The following is a 13,825-nucleotide window of genomic DNA, read 5'->3' as shown; positions in this document are numbered from 1 at the left end:
GCAAAAAAAAAAAAGTGAAAAAAAGAAATAATAATCACAAGAATCTGGAGTTAGCTCCATATTGCCCGGTGGAATTGTATCCGCGATAATTGATCAAATATAAACTACATAACTACCTAAATATGTCAAAAAGACATCGCCTTGATTTGGGGGATGACTACTCTTCCACCAAGAAGAGGTCTGAAGGGTGAGTGAAGCTCCAGAGGAAACATATCGCTTTAAGCGGTTAGCTACAAGATAACTGTTAGCTGAAGCTAGATCATTTGGCTAATAGCCACCATGGATGGGTAATCAAAACCGGGACAATACAACCATAACCTAACCATTGTATAGCTTTGGTTTTAGTCCCTGCCTACCCTTACCCGAATGTCCTCCTTATATAGAGTTAAACATATATTGTGTTTTTGCTATAACGTCATGTCAGTGTTAGCTGCGGAGGACGGCTAAAGCTAACAACCGTTCACCATACAGGCACGTGTGTATTTGGATAACGTTCTAACAACGACAGCCAACGCTGTCTCAATCAGATCTAACGTCAGGTGGCTTTCAGCTACACATGCCTGTGTTTGAGGAATTGTAACTTGTTACTATGAATCATCACGTAAAGAGCTCCCAGCAAACCTTAGTGTACGCAAGCATTATTGCTCTGCTATCCGAAACTTTGTTACCACAACAAGAAACAACCACTTTATTAAGACCTCACTCATTTGTTTTGTTAGGTCACTTTACACCAATATGAAGATTGAAATGTTCAGTTTTAATGTTAGTCTGAACCATGGTCTGAACTATGATAGAGAGGGGTTAATTCTGTTGTGGTGTTTATGCATTTTGTAGTGACAAGCTTAGAATCAGAATAGCCCGCCCACAGAGGCGTAATTAGGTTTGCATCAGCTAAAGTGAAGAGCCAAAGAGAGCAAACATAATTTGGCAGGTATGCATAAAATATGAAAGATAACAAAAATAAATAGCAATAACAATTACTAAAATACACATCCAGGTATGAAGAGTCTTTATTGTTAATTGATGCAGTTGAGTTGCATGTGTGTCTATTTCACCTTTGAAAGAGAGTTGGCTAGATAAAAACAAAATAGTATTTAAACCATTATACAACCAACGCTAGTAAGAAATGCTCTATTACTCAACCCACATGATGTTAACAGGTATAAACAAATACTTAAACCTTTGCAATTTTAACATCAGAATAGGCAGACGGTGACAAAGTAGCTTTACAATGATATAATTTACATTGGAAATATGTATGATGCCCTGCTCTGATGTTTACAGGAGAGACAGGGATCGTGACAGAGACCGTGAGGACCGCTCCAGGGACAGGGACCGAGATAGGGACCGGGATAGAGACCGGGACAGAGACTCAAAGCCTTCTACTGGCCCGTCTAACATCACAGTGCCCATGCCCTGCTTGGCACCCATCAAGCAGATGGCTATGCAACAGCAGATCAACCCATTCACCAACCTGCCGCACACTCCACGGTTCTACGAGATCCTAAAGAAGCGGTTACAACTTCCAGTGTGGGAGTACAAAGAAAACTTCAGCGATATCATCACACGTCATCAGAGCTTTGTCCTTGTTGGAGAAACTGGCTCTGGAAAGACAACACAGGTCAGACATTCAATATACTGGCCAGACTTCTAAATGTCAGACATTACAAGCTTTGCAATCCTTGTTGAAAGCTTTTGTAAGTACCAGCAAATCCAGTATGATGGCACTTTGCTGCATAAAAGTGAATTCCCCTCTAAATTATTTGTATCTCAATTAATTGTAACTTTTACTTCAATCTCCAGATCCCACAGTGGTGTGTGGACATGGTGAAGGGCCAGCCTGGACCTAAGAGGGCTGTAGCCTGTACTCAGCCCAGGAGAGTGGCAGCTATGAGTGTGGCTCAAAGAGTGGCAGATGAAATGGACATCATGCTTGGACAGGAAGTCGGCTACTCTATTCGATTTGAGGACTGCAGCTCTGCTAAGACTATTCTCAAGTAAGCGAATAGAGCGTGTAATGCCCAATAGCTTATTTTTATAGGCACAAAGTGTTTGAGTTCCAGCCGTCTCAATCTAACAAGCATGTTTGTTATTTCTTTAGGTACATGACAGATGGTATGTTACTGCGAGAGGCCATGAATGACCCGCTGCTGGAGCGTTACGGTGTGATCATTCTGGACGAGGCCCACGAGCGAACCCTGGCCACAGATATCCTGATGGGAGTACTCAAGGAGGTGGTGCGTCAACGAGGAGATCTGAAGGTACTTATTATTTCATTTTTTAATGACGACAATCCATTATGTCCATTAAGTTTTTCTTTACCAGGCACTTTAGTTAATGGGCAGGCTAACAAAATAAAATACTATGGGAAAATACTTAACTGGGTCCATTCATCCGTTCTTCATAAAGATTCACATCACTGCTGGAACACTCCCTTTCCTCCTTACGAGCAGCTAACTTCTTATATAATAAAATAAAAATATCAAAAGAAAAAACATGATTAACAGAATGGTCTGAGGAATTAGCTGGTCCCTTTTTGATTCTAATCACATTTACATTTGGACTGTACACAGATTATTTAGTAACACTTTCCACAAATGAAGGGGAATGTGGTAGTACTTTTTCTGAGCAACATCTTTTATCACTCAAAACTTACGTGCTGCATCATATTGGTGCTTAGATAAACAGAATGTAGTCTAAAAAAATAAAACAAACTCTTGTCCTCAAACTCAGGTGATCGTCATGAGTGCCACGCTTGATGCCGGGAAGTTTCAGGTGTATTTCGACAACTGTCCTCTCCTCACTATTCCCGGGCGTACACATCCTGTAGAGATTTTCTACACTCCAGAACCAGAGCGAGACTACCTCGAGGCAGCGATCCGCACTGTCATCCAGATTCATATGTGTGAGGAAGAAGAGGGAGACGCCCTGCTCTTTCTCACTGGTCAAGAGGTAAGACATGTGGCACTAGTTTTACTGTTACAGTTAAATTGGCATCATAGTTGCATTGTTCCGTTTCCTCAAGTCACAAAGTTCAATTAACATTTTCTTTCAGGAAATCGATGAGGCGTGCAAACGGATCAAGCGTGAGGTAGATGACCTTGGACCTGAAGTTGGAGACATCAAAATCATTCCACTGTATTCCACATTACCACCGCAGCAGCAGCAACGGATCTTTGAGGCGGCTCCTCTAAGAAAGCCCAATGGTGCAATAGGAAGAAAGGTACATTTGAACTAATATATATGTTAAATTTGTCTCTTTTAAGATTCAAGATTCAATGGTTTATTGTCATAACATATACACAACTACGGTGTGAATGTGTAATGTATGAAAAGCTTAGATCGCAGGTTCCTCGACAGTGCAATTTACAAGACATAAAAACATTTATTTAAAAAACAACACAAAAATAAAAATAGTAAAAGCTCTGGTGTTAAATAGTCATATGGATGAAACTGTCTCCGGGTGGTGGTTTTTGTCCTGATGCTGCGGTACCGCCTGCCGGACGGCAGCAAACAGAGCACTTTAAGAGGAGCTAGCATACATAAGGAGTATCACACCAGTTAAAACGATGTCTCTCCTTGGCTGGCTTTAAATGATGTGCTATTTGCATTTACTTTGTCATATTCCCTATTAGGTCATATTTTGATAATAGATATCTGACGCTCCCTTTTTAATTTCATCTTCAGGTTGTGGTTTCTACAAACATTGCTGAGACCTCTCTGACAATAGACGGTGTGGTGTTTGTCATTGATCCTGGATTTGCAAAGCAAAAGGTAGGCAAAGGTTATTTCAACTCACTGGCTTTATATTGCATGATACTGTTTTTAATAGGGATGCACCGAATATTCGGCCGCCGAAAATTATCGGCCGAAAATGGTTAAAAAGGCCCTTTCGGCTTTCGGCCGAAAGGGTTCTAGCACCGAAAAAATATCACCGAATGTCAGGGAACAGGGTTACGTTGGTAAGCTAATGTGTTGTTGTGATGGCGTAATCAAAACGCGGCGACAAACACGGCGCGCGACCATGCTCGCGGCTGGCTCACAGCCAACATGTCTGGCGCTTGGACATATTTAAAAATATCAGAGAAAGAGGCGCGGATTGCGATTTGTAAAACGTGTTCAGCTGACATTTCTCGAGGGGGTGTAACTGCAAAGACTTTCACCACTTCGGGATTACTCCACCACTTGAAATCAAAACACCCGGACAAATATGCAGAGTAAGATCAAATCACAAGCACTGACAGCGAGAGACTGTTCAGCGCTGCCTCTCATGTGCTTGATGAGAAGAGGAACAGACTTATGGCTGATAAAGCAGAGAAGCTACTGTTCATTAAAAAGAACCTCCCACTTTTCCTTAATAAGTAGACAAGGCTGGCTTATCATAAGCTTATCTAGTTCTACATGTCTGCTCTATACCCACTTTCCTGAACAATTTTCATTGTGAGTTATAATTCACCATCTCAGGTTATCATTAGGGGGAAATGACAGCAGCACAGTGTTCAATATATTGTACTTTTGGTATCTAAATGATACAATGTTGTTTACATTGCTCATTAGGACAGACCACCTTATTTGCAGATTCTTGAAATTGTAATTTAATTTGTAATTGATTGTGGATTTTGTATCCAGTTTTCACTTTATGTATCTTTATACAATGTTTACTACTTTGCTTATGAGGACAGACAGCCTTATTTACAGATTCTTGAAATTCAATTTTAATTTCATTTGTAAATAGTTACGTTCATGTGGATTTATCCAGTTTGCACATTTGTATGCATGCACTTATAGGTGCATTTGTTGTTGTTGAAGGCCTGGCTGTTACAGTCTTTATTTACACTATTTTGTTGTAGGCCTACTGGCCTAGATGTTTATGCAGTTTTAAAGCACCTTGGCTTTGTTCTGAATGCACTTTGTTGTAGTTATCCTATAGAGAAAATAAAATGCACTTGACTTGGAATTAATGTACTGTATGCATTCAAAAGTGCTGAATAAATGTTTTATAATAGTGATTATTATTTAAGTTAAGTTTTGCCATAATCATGTCTTTTTCCATAATCAGGTAGCTGAACAACATTGGTAAAAAATGTATACATATATATATATATATATATATATATATATATATATATATATATATATATTTCTATTAATCATCTTCGGCCTTTCGGCATTCGGTTTTCGGCCAACTGTTTCCTATTTTCGGTATCGGTTTCGGCCAAGAATTTCCCATTCGGTGCACCCCTAGTTTTTAACATAGTACCACATCGATGTCTCGAGTCATCTGTTTTCTTTAAACATGCTTTCAACTGTGTTTCCAGGTTTACAATCCCCGTATCAGAGTAGAGTCTTTGCTTGTCACGGCCATCAGTAAAGCTTCGGCCCAGCAGAGGGCGGGTCGAGCCGGCAGAACCCGTCCAGGGAAATGTTTCCGCCTCTACACAGAGAAGGCCTACAAAACTGAGATGCAGGCAAGTCACAACCGTTTCACCTGTTTATTCACTTGAGATTTAGAAGTCTATAAAAACAAAACATGAGTTAGTTAAGCCTGTTCTTAGAATGAATATACATTGTTAACATATTGAAGATTATATTTTGTTTATTAAAACGTTCACACCCCCACTCCAGGATAACACATACCCTGAGATTCTTCGATCCAACTTGGGATCTGTTGTGCTGCAGCTGAAAAAGCTGGGAATCGATGACCTTGTGCACTTTGACTTCATGGACCCCCCAGGTGAGTTGGTCCGCATTTCAGATATAATGATTCAAACATTTATTGAATCTCTACTTTGGCATCACTCTCTGAGCTTTCGGCCGGCCTCTTCCCTTCCTGCAGCTCCAGAGACGCTGATGAGGGCCCTCGAGCTGCTGAATTACCTGGCAGCTCTCAATGATGACGGCGACCTGACGGAGCTGGGCTCCATGATGGCCGAGTTCCCTTTGGACCCCCAGCTGGCTAAGATGGTCATTGCCAGCTGCGAGTTTAACTGCTCTAACGAGATCCTTTCCATTACTGCCATGCTGTCAGGTAATGCCCAGGTCTGGGCTGAAGTCTTCCTTGCCTTCTGTAGGCCGAGTCTCTTGCAGTTAAACGTAGTACTACTCGTGGGTAGTTTTGGGGAAAAGTGTCCTGCCTCTAATCAAGAATGTGAATCAAGGCAGTTTAAAAACATTTGTAATACCCATGTCAATCTTGATGAGGTAGCTGAAGCACTTCAGTCGTCACTTTTTAATGTGACACATACAGATGGTTGTATCCATATGTAAGAAACGGCAAGAAAAAGGCCTAGAACAAAGTTTACACAAATATTTTAATTAGTGATAAGGAAATACTGTATAATAATATATTGTATTTCAAATAATCATTATTTTATCTAATAATTATTAATAATATTATCTGCAACAATACCATTTTCTTTCATAACCATGCAGCAGGCATTTGATTTCACAAAGTGAAGTCGCTACAGGTTAACTCCAAAACTTTGTTGACTTCTAATAGTTTCAGCACTAAGAGGTGGATAGGGCAGGCACCACATCATATTTTATTCATATGAATCGCATTTATCAGAGTTTTTTTTCATTGAAGTAATGCATTGTGAATTGTCATTTCTGTCGTTATATATAGATATAATTTAGCCTGGAAGTATTTTTATTATGTGCTCTCTTAAAGACCTAGCATTATGTCTAGAATCGAAAAAGTAACATTTCTGAATCGTGAAAAGTAAAAGCATTGCTGGTGTACCTAACACTTTGTAGTTGTGTGAAAACTCTTGTTTTACAGATGTGGTTAAATGATCCCCTCTCTACGAGCTAATAGCCCTTACAGTTGGAATGACCATGAGAAAAGACTGCAGCCCCCTTTGATAGAGCTTGTGGTCCTGCCCTGTCCCAACGCAGTGTCGAGTGCCCTAGCATCATAGGCTTTGCTCCATGTTTCTGTGAATATTTGACTCATCCCTATGGGCGGCTTTGTTGGGGCCTATACCAACCTTGTTTAGTCCCACAGTGTTTTGTCCGGCCCACGGAGGCTAAGAAGGCGGCAGACGAGTCCAAGATGAGGTTTGCTCACATCGACGGAGATCACTTGACGCTGCTCAACGTTTACCACGCCTTCAAACAAAGTGAGCGTCACTCCCTTCTGAGATGTGTATTTTCAGATTGAAATGAGGATTTGTGTCTGAAAGAACTTACCTTGTCAAAAATGATGACATTGGCTCTATGAATATGCAAAAACGTTTTATTTGAGAAGTTGATCTTGAAAGCTATCTTGAGATGTCTCCATTCATTCTCCTATATACTGTTGAGGCTTTAAATGTCAACATCAAACTGGTTTAGGTACCAGTAGCCCGTGGTGATGTCACAAAACCAAACGTTGCAAAAGCAGCATTCAGTGAAAAGTTAAACACCCACTCGAAGTAAAGATAAGCTGTTAACTTTGGAGAGTTCTGCCAAATGTGTCTTTCTGTCATGTTGCACTACTGTAACACTTTAATTTGGTCCAGCTAAGTCACGAGTTAAATGTTTCCTGAATTCATAGATGCTCCACTTTTCATTACATCTTGTCTCTTACTTTGTCCACTTTTTATTGCTGGGCAGGTTGCAGGTTTGGAAGACCCTCTACACCAGGGGTGTCAAACTCAAGGCCTCTGGGCCAAATCCGGCCCGTGACTTGGTTTTTCTGTGGCCCCACAAGAGCTTGCAAAGAATATATGTTTATTATACGGTTACATGATGATTTACAGAAGCACGTTGCCCATAAACATGGGCACAATGTCCCACATGTCCCACAATGCATCTCAAATTAGACTTTTCTTTCCTCAGAATTTGGCTTTTTTGCTTCTAAATATGCCTTTTTTCTTAGAATGTGCCCTTTTCTCAGAATTTGACTCTTTTTTTTTTTTAATATGAAAGGTGACAGTAGATATAGATAGTTGCAATTTGGTGTATGTGTGTGTATATATATATATATATATATATATATATATATATATATATATATATATACATACATACATAATTCTTCTTTTTTATTATTATTATTTTTCAAGGTGTTTTTTTTAAACACCTTGAATTTCAGGGGGGGGCGCGGGGCTCCGTTGGCGGGGCTCCGTTGGCGGGGCGCAGCGCCCCTCCAAGACAATGGTAGGGGAAACACTGAATATAATACATTATTATATATATATTTATATATAAGTTACAACCGGCCCTTTGAGTGCAGCCATAATGCTGATGTGGCCCGCGATTAAATTGAGTTTGACACCCCTGCTCTACACTGAAAGAACTGTTGATGAGAAGTTTTATTATGTTGTGTATCTTGCACCATTGACTGTAAATGTGGATGATAGTTCTCAGTGGCATATGTCATTTTAAGCGACTCCTTTTACATTACACACAACAATTTAATTAATTGCTAATAATAAAAATATAAATATGGTTATATATATTATGATTACTTAATCAAATGTCTGAATACTTGTCATTCTTTTTTTTTTCAGACCACGAGGCCAACCAGTGGTGCTATGATAACTTTGTCAACTACCGCTCACTGATGTCAGCTGACAACGTGCGCCAGCAGCTGTCCAGGATCATGGACCGCTTCAACCTGCCGCGCCGGAGCACAGAGTTCACCAGCAGAGATTATTACACCAACATCCGCAGGGCGCTCTGCACCGGCTTCTTCATGCAGGTGAACACCAATCAGGTTTAAGTAGCTCTGTGATAGGATGCTGATCAAATGACATATTTCACAATGTGTTACAGGATATAACTGAAGAGTGTACCATAGATGTTTGTGGAATTCTTCTATACATTTGATTGAATCTGTTTTTTGTATCCACCAGGTGGCTCATTTGGAGCGCACAGGTCATTACCTCACTGTCAAAGACAACCAAGTGGTCCAACTCCATCCCTCCACAGTCCTGGACCACAAGCCCGAGTGGGTGCTCTATAATGAATTTGTCCTGACCACCAAAAACTACATTCGCACTTGCTCAGACATCAAACCAGAGTGGTATGTGCATTCATTTTTCTAGTAATACATATTCATAAAGACACATTTTTTTAATAGAATATGGTTCGCACATGATCTCCTGACAGATGTCCTTCTTTTCTTCTGTTACAGGTTGGTGAAGATTGCCCCTCAGTACTATGAAATGGGTAACTTCCCCCAATGTGAAGCTAAAAGACAGCTGGAGCGAATCATTGCCAAACTAGATAGCAAGGAGTATTCCCAGTACTGAGCGACAGCCAATAAGTGTCCTGGAAAACAACTGCATCCTTTAGTTTTAGATTTTCTTGTATCATTGTATCTTAATGTTGACATTTGGCATTTTGATTTTTATATTTTGTTTTATTTTGTTTTTTGTTTGTTTTTTCCATCGATGTTGGTTTTGGTTTTTTTCCCCATCAATGTTAATTCTGTAACTAAGTGTAATTTCAGATGAAATATCAGCAGAAAATATTAGACCTGGCTATTAAGATTTTCAAAAGGAATATCAGAAACATGTCATTTAGATGTGGTTGACTTTCCTTAAGAGGATTGCCGAGTCATAAAAACAATTGTGCTTGCTTTGTTTCTTTAATAAAGAAGCTTTGACTTAATCTCTGCGTACATATTCATTAGTAAAGCCTTGCAAAAGTAGTGTGGTTCCTATCTTCTTGTGATAAGATACTGATTAAGTAGGTCAACTCATCATTTGCTTGAATATAAATATATAAACAGGAGTTTAGGCTTTCTAAGATAAACCAACACATTTCATTTATTTCAGTATGATTAATACTGTTTTTTCAGTGGTTACTTTATTAAAGTTCAACTATTGTTTTGTGCATTACCTTACATGGAACTTATGATATACAGTGTTCAGGAATTCATTATGGCTACATTTTTAATCACAACTGTAAATAAATCAAATATTTAAATCACCTTTTAACATTGATACCCATCCTGAGGTCTGGGGCCCCAAAAGGACCCTGTGATTAAAAACTTTGGGATTTAAGGATCTACAACAAGATATTATATTGACTTAATTATTTTATTATCAACTGTCAATAGACCTTATTTTAGTGTTGCTCCTAACACAGAGCTTAATCTCCAGACGGTTTTCCTCAGACCTCCCCAAGTTTACTCACAACCAACCAAAATGTATCTGAAGATAATTATACTAATATATATCACTTTATTTCTACGCTTTTCTCCAGTGACTTTTCAATACCACTGCTTTCAATGTCCTCGATCGTCTCTGGCAGGCACCGGTTTCGTGTCTCGGGCAGCGCTCTTGCCACTATCCCCCCAAGTACTGCCACAGAGAAAAGGACGACCTGAGGCAGCTCCTTCCACACCTCATCCAGTAAGAGAATCAAAGGTGACACAGCTACACCCAGCCGAGCCATGAAGGAGTTGTAACCCATACCGTTCTGCCTGAAAAAACAGATAGGAGACCAACGTTAGGGCCCTAAATGCTGATTTAATTAAGGCAGAAAAAGTTGATTTATTCAATGTTCACGTGTTGATATAACTGTATGTACTGTATGTTACAAATCAAAAATGTGGAAGGACTGATCAGAAAACAAAAGCCATATTTACCTTATTACAGTGGGATAAAGCTCAGAACTGTAGAGCACAATCGTTCCAAAGGATGCAGCAGAAAACCCTTTTCCCAGGACCGACACCACTGTCCTGACAACAGACATATCTGAAAGCAGAACATCAACAGCCCGGATGGCTTTTTATTGTTGTAGCTGTTGGTAATTCAAAAAACGTCCTTTACATATTCAGGAATAATGATGTAGGAATGAGTTTAATCTCTTATATATACGACAACATGTTGAAAAGGCAGAATAACCGAAACCTTAGATCAGGGGTGTCCAAACTACGGCCCGGAGGCCAAATGCGGCCCGCGGACCATTTTGAATCGGCCCTCAGCAAATTAAAAAAGTATAATGAAATATGGCCCACAAATGAAACTTGTCTTATTTTGTACTTCTTAAATATAAATGTAAAAATATATTACACAGTATTCATGTGTTAATAAGTTAATTAAAGTTGGAAACATGTTGTAACATATCTTAGTTGATAAGAAAAAAGCCCATAACAAGCTTTAAATACACCCTTCCTATTTCTGCTTATTATAATCAATCTGAGGTTTCTGTTTTAAGGGATGAGCTGCCAACACTCACAAGCATCATTTACCTACATTTGATTGATTTTGCTAACTTATAACTGAACTTATGAGGCAATAAACCTCTAGTGAGTGGCCCAGCCCTTCATATATTTTTTCTGTATGTGGCCCTCTGTGAAAAAAGTTTGGACACCCCTGCCTTAGATGTATGCAGGTCAGTAGTCTTCAATGAATGCCGTACCTTTAGGTATTACAATGTTAATTCCAAGACAGGCAGCAGTCATCAGCAGAGCTCCCACTTCAGTGCGTCGCCTGCCGATCTTATCCAGTAAGTAGTAAATAGCAACTTTGGCTGGGAGCTCAATGCTAGAATAGGCAAACTGAGTGAGGTAGATGTTGAGCCCGAAGCCTGTGAGGTTGAAGCTGATACCATAAAATGCAGTTGCCACGCAAAACCTAAGGAAAGAAAAGTGAGACTCATTCAATCAAATTGATACTTTGTGTATAATTATTTACCTTGTGTTTTTCATAAGGTATAACTGACTTTTCTGACACAAAGACATAATGTATTTTAAGAACTAAGATCGTTGAGCACAATGGCATTGGGAATACAGACCAAACTACACCAGTACGTAGAGCCAGTTTCCTTATGTTTGGTGTTCGTATCAGATCGAGGTAGGAATAGGTCCGATCTCTTTTCTCAGTCACAACAATGGTTGCTAGTGTCTGAAAGAATGCAAAGCAGCATTATTACCTCTGCAAAGTCAAAAATGACATTGAAAAATGACAGGGCCAAGACTGCAATCTAAGATCTTGTTATTTTTCTTAATTTAACCATCACATGGAATATCATAACCTCTGTGTTCAGTGTCTGAATTGAATCCTCTGTTCGGTTCATCTTGGCACATTTTTTCAAATACATCTGAGCTTCCTTCAGCTTTCCGTTGGCAATGAGCCACCTTGCAGACTCTGGCATCCACCTAAGACAAAGATGATTTATATTAATCCTTTTGTTTTACATGGCAATGAATTGTATTGCATGTTTACATACAAAAACTAAGATGATGAAAGAAATGTATCTAATCAAGTATCTTATCTAGCCCCAGTTGGGTACAGGCACAGCACAAATGTACCGTGTACCGATAAAAGAGACGCAAAAGACACAAAAAACGAAATATCCAATTAAATTTGACTTCACTTTTTCAACCCCCAATGTTTATCTTTAAACAATGCAAATGTTAAGCAACCCAAACACTTCACCTCCCAGGCTTTCTGTCGGGACTTTATATTAAACAAAAGCTGAGTTTCTGAGTCTTACCTCCAGGTGATGATGGCCAAGATTAGAGGTGAGGTTACACTCAGAATTAGCCACCGCCAATCATTCACAAAGTAAGCAATAGCTGCAAATACTGTGTTCCCAAATGTCCAGGATAAGCTATCTATCACCCCAACCAGTTTCCTGTGCTTGATATCCACCCACTCCACACCTGCAAACATGAAATCAGGTTTTTACTTCTGCATTTGGTGGCCTAAACTTCTGAGGTGAGCTCAACATGAGAAAGAATGTAACAACAGAAGTGAAAACATGTTATTACTCAGGACTGCTGAGACAATGACGATGCCGGTGATGCAAAACCCAGTGAAGAACCTCAGCACTGCAAACATCAAGTAGGATGTAGAAAAAGCACTTGCAATAGCAAAGAGCATTCCAGACACATAGGACACCAACAGCATGATCCTTCGGCCAAACCTACGGAAAGGCAAAAAGTCTCCAATATTTAATTGAAGAAGAATTTTGTTTTAACACCTGGTAATTAGTTTAAAGCTGAATACTAAGCAGCCTAGCTGGATACCTGTCACTCAGACTTCCAAAGGTCACAGCTCCAAACATCACTCCAACAAAAAAGATTGTAGCAGTTGCTTTGTTCTTCCCTCTTTTATCACAAACCAGGTCCCACTGGAATACAAATATAGAAAGAAACCAGTTCATTCTGGTGTTGGAGGACTTGTGCTTCTCAAAAGGTTCATGGTGTTAAAAAATACATCAGATTTAGTTTGATCTTCTATAACTAACAAGAAATGAAGGTCACCTGAGAGGTCAAAGTTGACTTGAAGGTGGTGTTATCGTACACCCATCCATTCTGACACGGCACTGTTGGTACTTCAATTATGTTGGAGGAGTTCAGCAGCAGATGATACTGCGGCTCTGCAAACATCTGACAAGATGCAGGAGTCCCATCCTCCTGGACTGGAATACTTACAATAAGCCTCTCTTCCTGAGATAAACTACTAAAAAATCCTCCGTCATCTAGAGAGCTGATGTCACAGTGGTGAGAGGGAACAGCCGCTACAAAGTTGTTAAGCATGAAGTGGCAGGGCAATGTGAAACGGCCGATGAAGCTGATCACAATTATCATTATCTGAAATCTTCCAAATCCATCAATGTCAGCCAGAATGTTCTCGAACTTCATTGTGGCCTCTACCTGTGTGCAAAATGCTTTAAAACAAAGAGAAAACTAATCCTCATACGCTCATGGCTTCAGACTGAAAAAGACTAAGACAAGACTACCTTTGGCTTTCTCTAACCCAGGGATTGCTGGATTTCAGTTGAAAATTGTAAATATTTGACCTCACTTAACCACTAAATAACTTTTTTCAAGTGCAAAACAAAGAATGTATGTGTTAATAATTAAAGCATGAGTCATCAA

The 13,825-nt window shown here is 39.6% G+C and overlaps 2 protein-coding genes across 2 annotated transcripts; one reads left to right on the top strand and one right to left on the bottom strand.

Moving 5' to 3' along the window:
- Positions 1-14: 14 nt before the first annotated feature.
- Positions 15-9,600, top strand: LOC307035979 (ATP-dependent RNA helicase DHX15). Its single transcript, XM_079675886.1, has 14 exons — positions 15-187; positions 1,285-1,621; positions 1,804-1,997; positions 2,102-2,261; positions 2,734-2,952; positions 3,056-3,223; positions 3,688-3,774; positions 5,319-5,468; positions 5,626-5,734; positions 5,837-6,028; positions 6,999-7,121; positions 8,496-8,686; positions 8,841-9,010; positions 9,122-9,600. Exons 1-14 carry the CDS (start codon positions 123-125, stop codon positions 9,237-9,239), a joined length of 2,283 nt encoding a protein of 760 aa, XP_079532012.1. The 5' UTR covers positions 15-122; the 3' UTR covers positions 9,240-9,600.
- A 132-nt stretch (positions 9,601-9,732) lies between these two features.
- Positions 9,733-13,769, bottom strand: LOC307035985 (solute carrier family 22 member 7-like). Its single transcript, XM_079675894.1, has 9 exons — positions 13,208-13,769; positions 12,971-13,074; positions 12,713-12,867; positions 12,436-12,604; positions 11,974-12,097; positions 11,734-11,843; positions 11,359-11,573; positions 10,583-10,691; positions 9,733-10,417 (listed from the first exon to the last, which is right to left on the bottom strand). Exons 1-9 carry the CDS (start codon positions 13,586-13,588, stop codon positions 10,171-10,173), a joined length of 1,614 nt encoding a protein of 537 aa, XP_079532020.1. The 5' UTR covers positions 13,589-13,769; the 3' UTR covers positions 9,733-10,170.
- Positions 13,770-13,825: the final 56 nt, after the last annotated feature.

The sequence above is a fragment of the Notothenia rossii genome (genome assembly GCF_949606895.1).
Source record: "Notothenia rossii genome assembly, chromosome: 1".
NCBI lineage: Eukaryota > Metazoa > Chordata > Actinopteri > Perciformes > Nototheniidae > Notothenia > Notothenia rossii.
This window is presented reverse-complemented; position numbering and strand designations above follow the sequence as displayed.

Excerpts from the sequence above, each read along its gene's own strand:
- LOC307035979 (XM_079675886.1), top strand. The coding sequence starts at position 123 with ATGTCAAAAAGACATCGCCTTGATTTGGGGGATGACTACTCTTCCACC. Across the intron at positions 5,735-5,836 it reads TGACTTCATGGACCCCCCAG|CTCCAGAGACGCTGATGAGG; the intron begins GTGAGTTGGTCC and ends CCCTTCCTGCAG. Across the intron at positions 6,029-6,998 it reads CATTACTGCCATGCTGTCAG|TCCCACAGTGTTTTGTCCGG; the intron begins GTAATGCCCAGG and ends AACCTTGTTTAG.
- LOC307035985 (XM_079675894.1), bottom strand. The coding sequence starts at position 13,588 with ATGAAGTTCGAGAACATTCTGGCTGACATTGATGGATTTGGAAGATTT. Across the intron at positions 12,605-12,712 it reads CATTGTCTCAGCAGTCCTGA|GTGTGGAGTGGGTGGATATC; the intron begins GTAATAACATGT and ends TCATGTTTGCAG. Across the intron at positions 11,844-11,973 it reads TTCAGACACTGAACACAGAG|ACACTAGCAACCATTGTTGT; the intron begins GTTATGATATTC and ends GCATTCTTTCAG.